This window comes from Micromys minutus (genome assembly GCF_963924665.1).
Source record: "Micromys minutus genome assembly, chromosome: 2".
Lineage (NCBI taxonomy): Eukaryota > Metazoa > Chordata > Mammalia > Rodentia > Muridae > Micromys > Micromys minutus.
The window spans coordinates 95,802,516-95,810,859 of record NC_137971.1 but is presented as its reverse complement, the minus strand read 5'-3'; the positions used below and the strand labels follow the sequence as shown (position 1 = coordinate 95,810,859).

General features: G+C 50.2%; 1 protein-coding gene across 3 annotated transcripts in view; it reads left to right on the top strand.

The window, feature by feature from the left end:
- Positions 1 to 6,088: 6,088 nt before the first annotated feature.
- Positions 6,089 to 8,344, top strand: part of MAP6 (microtubule associated protein 6) — a gene marked incomplete at both ends in the record, with an annotated part of 68,613 nt that continues 66,357 nt past the window's right edge. For 2 of the 3 annotated variants that reach the window (XM_080912466.1, XM_080912467.1), the window contains one exon: positions 6,089 to 7,518. In XM_080912466.1, coding sequence (XP_080768592.1) covers positions 6,089 to 7,518 — 1,430 coding nt within the window. The remainder of the gene's footprint in view (positions 7,519 to 8,344) is intronic. The other variant, XM_080912468.1, reaches the window with a different exon arrangement.

Genomic DNA, 8,344 nt, shown 5'->3' with positions numbered 1-8,344 from the left:
CCCGAATTCATGTACACACACACACACACACACACACACACACACACACACACACACACCTTCCTTCTTTTCTTTTCCTTTTAAAAATGTCTTTAACCTCAGCACTTAGGAGGCAGAGACAACAGAATCTCTCTGTGAGTTGGTGGCCAGCTTGGTTTACACAGTGAGTTCCAGGATACCCAGAGCAGAAAAACAAAGTAACTATGTAAAACTTATGAGAACATCAGCAGAGGGAAAGTTCCTTAAAGAACTACCTGTTACGGCTAAAGAGATGTTCATTAGACAGTAACACTTGCTGCTCTTGAAGACAAGATGGCTCACAACTATTTCCAGTAACTCCAGTTCCAGGGGAACCAATAATACAGGTACATACATGCAGGCAACACACTCATACTCATTAAATGAAACGATTAACTCTTAAAACATTTTCAGTTCACCTCTCTCCACCCCCAGAGTTAGGGTAACAGACACACGCAGCTATGCCAAACTTTTATGTAAGTTCTGGGGGGCCTGAATTCCAATCTTCATCCTGATCGAGCAAGCACTTTACCTCTTTAGCCACCTCTGCGGCCTTGAGAAAGCTTCTTAAGGCATGATCTCACTCAGAAGAAAATGCTCAATACAGAGTCATGCGTATCTAAGCAATGCACGTAAGCATGCCTTTGTGTCCTCTTCCACATGCTGGCAACACTGGAGGAAGGCAGGCAAGGAGTGTATTCAGGGTGGAATTTTAAATGCATTATTTAAGGGCATCTCAGATTTATCACCAAGGATTCCTGCTTAGAAAATCTGGACAGCAGAAGCCTCAAAACAAAAGGTGAAACAATGGGTTAATAACACAGGAAAAACACAGAGGCCAGCTGCTAGGTGTAAAGGGAATAATGCAGTCTGAGAAATCATCGTTTGCCAAACATTATCACAGTAAGTGTGTGCTAACTTACTCGCTGACAACAGCCGTTGAAATGAAATGGAAGACAATTCCTTGGGTAAGAAACAAGTTACAGTGTCAGGTGATCTTGCTTAGTGTAGTATTTGGACGGAATAATGAATGACAGGACACTTAGAAACCTGAGGACTTTAAAGTCATTTTAAAAATATGTCTTCAAGCCTGTGATGGCTGCTTTCGGTCAGGCTGTGTGTGTAACCTCTTAGCCTCAGTATCCGGAAGTTCCAAACAGACTATTTCAGGTTGGATGGAATGTTACAAATGCCATTGTTCCATTGGATAGAATGTGACAGACATCCTTTCCGCAAGTTCAGCCCTCAGATCGAACATCGTGAATCCAGTTTCCACACAGCTGATCTTAGTCCTCATTTGGCTGCTTTTGATCCTGCCTGCTGGTGAAGCAGTGGGAGCTGGAGATGCGATTGCACTTTTATTAGGTGTGGTGCTCAGCATCTCCGGCATCTGCGCCTGCCTGGGGATATACGCCAGAAATGGACAACTAGGACTTCGAAGGACTCTTCTGAATTAGCCTCCAGCCTGACCATTGTGCTGAAAACCCTTGAGCTGTTGAGGCCAAACCCAAGATTTGATCTCTTCTGTTCTCGGCAAGAGGGTTACAGTTGGCTGAGAGTTAAAACACTCTCAGTTAAGGGGATGCTTTCATGTCCTTACTTGTTTCTCCTTGGATGGGAGCAGATGGGGTGGAGGGAGGCTCTTAACCACCAAGAGTGCGCTAATAATGTGGCCCATAATTTGTATTTGCTGCTTGGGAAGCAGCCAAAGCGAGAGGGCTTAAGCTTGCATAAGTATTACTCCATACTTTCAAACTGTCAAAGCAGATGAAATTGGAAGATGGAAGTGTCTGCTCAGAATCTAGAAAATCTACATTGTGATTACAAAAATGTGTCTTCAAAATGCCCTCACGTTGTGTAAAGGAAATTTTTCTTTTAGTTCAACAAAAAAGAAGACATGTTTACTGTGTATCTTAGCGTGTTTGGGTTCTGTGACAGAACACCATAGACCCTGAGCTGAAACAACATGTGTTCACTTCCTACAGCTCCAGGGCCTGGGAAGTGCAAGATCAAAGCTCTGGTACGAGCGGCATCCAGTGTGGACCCACATCCTGCTATGCAGATGCTGGGCACATGTGACTCCAGCCTCTGCCTCTTCCTATAAGGGCATGCGTCTGAAGCGGGGTAGCATCCTCGTGACTTCATCCACCTTCCCCTAAAGCTAGCCACTTTGGTTAGGGGTCTGACATAGGTGTTTGGTGACATATACATTTCATCTATGATAGCCTATAGCAACAACCAGTGAAGAGAGAAAGAGAAAAAAAAAAAAAAAAAAAAAAAAAAAAAAAAAAAAAAAAACACTTGTACGAGAGTCTGTGGCTTCTAGCATCTTATATTTGATCTAATGTTCATTTATTTTATGATTCTAGAACTCAGTTGTTTCATTACTTTGAAACTCTAGGACTCCAAATAAATGGTTTTGATCTTAAAATATCATCACTATCTTATTGATCCCAGAATTTAAAGATGCCGTCATCTCCCTTTTTTTTTTTGTCCCCACTTCTGATGTCACGGCAGCCATGGCAGAAGTCCTATGAATCCTCTAAGGTCTACGTAGCTTCAGTACTGAAGCCGGTGACTGTGTCCCATAGTCCCCTAATGCAGAAGGAAAAAGCCCAGCATTTCACAATAAAGAATGAAGCCGAGTGGACACCTTTGATATATTAGGAAATATATATATTTTAAGAATTGATTATTGGGTATCAAATATGATCATGCTTTAAGATGACTCATGATCTTCCACGTTAATCTGGTGTATGTGGAATTATATCTGTGTATTGCTGGCTATTAAACTGGGCTTGCTCCTAACATAAACACTACTAGATATCAGATTTTTTTATCTGTTTATCTGTCTGTCTGTCTATCTGTCTGTCTGTCTATCTGTCTGTCTGTCTATCTATTGTAAGTGTGCATGCGTGTGGCTGGGCATGCTATAGCATGCATGTATGTAGAGGTGGGAGGACAATCCCCTGAACAGATCCCTCACCAAAGAAGCTGTACCTGGCCAAACTGGCATATGGGAAGAATGCTCAGTGTAATTATGTTGCTAGAGACTTGCGAATTAAATACAAATGTAACCAAAGCTCAGACAGCTGCAAACCCCAGCAAGGGGCGGAGACACAGGAGTTCTCATTTGTTAATACTGAGAACTCAAAACTGGTGCAGCCGCTGGGGAAGACAGTTTGCTTTGTTACAAAACTAACTGTTCCTTGGCCACGTGGTCACAATCCTGCTCCTTGATAATTATCCAAAGGAAGCTTACAAAAACCTGCACATGTTTTAGCAGCTTTATTTATAATCCCCACCCCCAATTGAAGCAGCCAGCATGCCATTCAGTAGGTGAATGGATAAGTAAGCTATGGAACAGCCATATAAGGTAATATTACAGGAAAAAGAAATGAAAAGACCGAGCTATGGAAAGATATGAAGGACTCTTGAGGCTTATTACTAAGTCAGAGCTAATCTGAAACGCTGTTTACTATTTGACTTTGCCTGTGTGAGAAAGGATGGGATCTACCTCAAGTGGCAGTATGACCATGTCTCCTTAAGGGTTAGTCCAGTGAGACAGGTCAGGGGACTAGCTAGGGGTCCACCCCAGGAAGGCACAGTCACCTTAAGATCATGTACTCTTTCCTTCCAGGATTTTGGTGTCCTAATGCAGTTCTCTTCTGTGCAAGCATGAGGACGTGAGTTCAAATCCTGTGCAGTGAGGCATAAATCAGTGTGGTCAGATGAGCACCTGTGGCCTCAGCACTGTGAGGGGCAGAGCCAGGAAATCCGCAAGGGCTTGCTGGCCAGTGAGCCTAGCTTGGGATTCAGTGAGAAACCTTGTCTCACGGGGAAAAGAGAATGGGGTCTCGAGAACGATAGAGCAAAATGCCCAGCATCATCCCTTAGACATACATGTGCACACATGCCACTAATTAATTTAATTAAAAGTAAACAATAAGGACATTTTAGAAAATGAATCCTCTCCTCCCCCCATGAAGTAGCAAGAGATCTCCGATGAGCGGGCTTCTTGGTACCTTATCTGGGAGGTTCTGCCTGTGGAACTTTTGGATAGGCTTTTTGAATATTAGCAGATTCTGCTGAAGAAGCCACCTCCACATTGTCTCATTTCAGTTTTCAGAATAACTTTCTGAAAGTTCAGAATGGATTCCCTTGTTGAGAGACAAAGTTAAGGGTCAGAAGTTTCCATGATTTGTCTATGCCTTAAAGCCCGAAGTACAGAAGCCAGGATCTGAACCTCTCTGGATGTGGATTCTAGGCTTCTGCTCCGGTGCTTAACTTTCCTCGCAAAACTACCCTGAGGCATCTATTAGCTCTATCTACCGCCCCTCACAAGGGGACTGTGGCCCAGAGACAACCCAAGTCACAAAGAGAATATCAGAGCCAAACCAGGTCCATTAGATTCCAAAATTTGTTCAACTCTGAAGTAGAAAAGAAGGCAGGAACACAACAGAGAATCCCCTAAGGGAGGTCCTGCCTTTTCCTAGGGAACTGTCTTCTCCCAACTGCTAACCTCCTCCCTTAGGCCCCTTTCCAGAGCCCTCCTTTTTCTTCCTTTGTCCTGGTGTAGCATTGGGGCTAGGGAAGAACCAGTTTTCCCCTGGGAGAGTAGACTCTTTACTTCCCGGTTGCTTAAAGAAGGAACAGCCACAGTCAGCCAGCCTCTCCCAATCTCATATGTCCAGGGAAGCCCTGTATATATAGGCTTAGGCCAGCAACGCTGAACATAAGTACAGCCTAGTAGCTGACCTATTAACAGCAACTCCCCTCTTTAAAATGATCTATTCAGGGGCTGAAGAGATATATATAGGCTTAGGCCAGCAACGCTGAACATAAGTACAGCCTAGTAGCTGACCTATTAACAGCAACTCCCCTCTTTAAAATGATCTATTCAGGGGCTGAAGAGATAGCTGAGTAGTTAAAAACTTGTATTGGTGTTCCAGAGGCCCCAAGTCTGCATCCCAGCATTCACATGGGGGTGGGATGGGAGCTCATAATTGCCTGTACAGCACCAGGGAAATCTGGTACCTCTGGCCCTCTGGCCTCAGCAGGCATTAGCGCCCAAGTGCATATACCCACACACACACAAAAACATATAATTAAAAGTAAAAATGATTTTAAAAGGAAGTCAAAGCATCTAGTCTGAAACAGACATTTCATGGAGGCGGGGCAGTATTACACTTTAAAAAATTAATATTCAATGACTGGGCCTATTTTACTAAAGAAGAGATTCGGTTCTAGGATGTGAAGCTAGCAACTCAAGGACAGCAAGTCCTCAGGAGCTTGGGACTTGAACCTATCAAGGACCCTGTTCTGCTGTTGCCTGGGAACGGAGGAGGGAGGAGCTGCCAGAGAGAAGGGAGGAGGGGACTGGAGAGGGCAACCTCTCAGCAGCGCGCCCTGACGACAGCAGGTGATTTTTTTTTTCCTGCAGCGCGCATACTCTCAGCATCTTTTCTTGATCACCCCCCCCCCCCCTTTGCTGAACCGCAAAAAAGGGTGGGGCCGCCTCTCTGCAGCAGAAGACGACGGCGGCAGAGGCTGCAGCATCACCAGGGGCATAGATACGGCGGAGGCCGTTGTGTTCTCTGCTCTGTCTGGGTTGGAGGTGACCGCTGCCAAGCATCTCTAGGCGGCCGAGACAGAAAGGAGACAGAAGCCTGTTTGCGGATCCTGCCCAGCTCTCTCGCTGCGCCATGGCTTAAGCCCACAGCCTCCTTGCCAAGCATCTCCTTGCTCGGCGGGGTCTGCTAGACACCGCAGTCGCAGAGAGGGCGCGCCCAGACGTCCTAGGCCTGGACCCTAGGACGCCGAGAGAGCCTCGCTCCGGTTCTTCACTGGCCTCAGCAGGTCCTCTGCAGAAGGTGTTTGCAGCCGGTAACCGAGGGACTTTATAGACTTTATCTCAGCGGTACCGCGTCCCCGGGTGCTCTTTGAGGGTGGAGGACGAGGCGAAGGGCTTCCAAGGGGAGGAAGCGGTGGGAACCACAGTGGCGGGTCTGAGTTGAAGGGAGATTGGAGGTTTGATTTAGGACCACAGAAAGGCTTTGCGACTAGCATTATGGCGTGGCCGTGCATCACCAGGGCCTGCTGCATCGCCCGCTTCTGGAACCAGCTGGACAAGGCGGACATTGCGGTGCCTCTGGTTTTCACCAAGTACTCGGAGGCCACGGATCATCCAGGGGCCCCTCCGCAGCCACCAGCGCCTCTGCAGCCCGCGCTAGCGCCCCCCTCGCGCGCTGTCGCCATAGAGACTCAGCCAGCCCAGGGAGAGTCGGACGCAGTTGCCCGGGCAACAGGGCCGGCGCCGGGGCCCAGTGGCGACCGCGAGACTGCAGCCGCCCCCGGCCGGAGCGGGCTGGGCTTGGGCGCGGCCTCCGGTTCCACTTCCGGCTCAGGCCCCGCCGACTCGGTGATGCGACAGGACTACCGCGCCTGGAAAGTGCAGCGGCCCGAGCCCAGTTGCCGGCCGCGCAGCGAGTACCAGCCGTCTGACGCGCCCTTCGAGCGCGAGACCCAGTACCAGAAGGACTTCCGCGCCTGGCCGCTGCCCCGCCGCGGGGACCACCCCTGGATCCCCAAACCGGTGCAGATCCCTGCGACCTCGCAGCCTTCCCCGCCTGTTCTCGGGGTGCCCAGGCGTCGGCCTCAGAGCCAAGAGCGCGGGCCCATGCCACTTTCTGCTGATGCCCGGGACCCGGAGGGTACTGGAGGAGCCGGGATGCCGGCGGCGGGAAAAGCGTCCGGTTCAGACCAGCGCGACACACGCAGGAAGGCAGGGCCAGCATGGATGGTGACTCGCACCGAAGGGCACGAAGAGAAGCCTCTGCCTCCGGCCCAGTCCCAGACCCAGGAAGGCGGCCCTGCCGCTGGAAAAGCGTCCGGTGCAGATGTGCGTGACACACGCAGGAAGGCGGGACCCGCGTGGATGGTGACTCGCACCGAAGGGCACGAGGAGAAGCCTCTGCCTCCGGCCCAGTCCCAGACCCAGGAAGGCGGCCCTGCCGCTGGAAAAGCGTCCGGTGCAGATGTGCGTGACACACGCAGGAAGGCGGGACCCGCGTGGATGGTGACTCGCACCGAAGGGCACGAGGAGAAGCCTCTGCCTCCGGCCCAGTCCCAGACCCAGGAAGGCGGCCCTGCAGCTGGAAAAGCATCAGGTGCAGATGTGCGTGACACACGCAGGAAGGCGGGACCCGCGTGGATGGTGACTCGCACCGAAGGGCACGAGGAGAAGCCTCTGCCTCCGGCCCAGTCCCAGACCCAGGAAGGCGGCCCTGCCGCTGGAAAAGCGTCCGGTGCAGACGAGCGTGACACACGCAGGAAGGCGGGACCGGCCTGGATGGTGCGTCGCTCAGAGGGGCACGAGCAGATGCCCGCCGCCCATGCCCAAGGCACAGGGCCCGAAGGAGGCAAAGGGCGCGCGGTGGCAGATGCCCTCAACAGGCAAATCCGGGAGGAGGTGACGAGTACAGTAAGCAGCTCCTACAGGTGAGACAGGGGCAGCAGGCGATGCTGGTCACCCTCATCCCCTTGCGAGGACCACCCATTTCCCCCACTTTCGCATTTAGCTTCTTCTTCAGCGCCAGACCACGCCCTCTCCAGCCACATTCCAGAACCCTTTCAACCCAGACTTCATTGCCGCGCCCCGTGGAAACAAACCCTTAACAGTTAACAGTTTCCACAATGATCCTCCAGCTTGTTTTTTTTTTTTTTTTTTGTGCCACTCCTAAGCCACATTTCCCTCCTGACTGCCCAGCTCAGCACCCTGTCTGCCCCACAGAGACCCTCAGTTCACTCGCCGCCTTAGCCTGGCTCCCGACCCACAGTTGGCTCCACCATTCACTCCTCACTTCTTTCCATGAGACCCTTTTTCCTCCCCGTCCCTTCATTCTCTTGGGCTATTCCTACTCCTCTCCCGGCTCCTGGTGACAGTCAAGTGCCACACCCTTTGCTAGATTTTCCCATGCTCCTTACAACTGGCTCTTCTCCTCAACCACTGGTACTTTGAAGTCATTTCCTTTCTGCTGCTTAGTAGCTTTGACACATGGGGTGGGCTTCTTAACCTTCCTGGGCTTCGAGTTCTTATCTGGATCAATAATACTCAATTCAGGACTGTCCCACACAAGGGCCGGTTTAAGCTGACACATTCTGTACCAAATGCCAAACATTGCTCTAGACTATGGAAAGATGCAAAGAGGTGATTTAGGAGGACTGGCCATGCCTGAGATGTAGTAATAGGTTTTGTTTCCATTATAGTATCCTATGTGAAGCCACCTTATTCTTATTTCTGCTTCCTAATTGTCCCCCTCCCCCC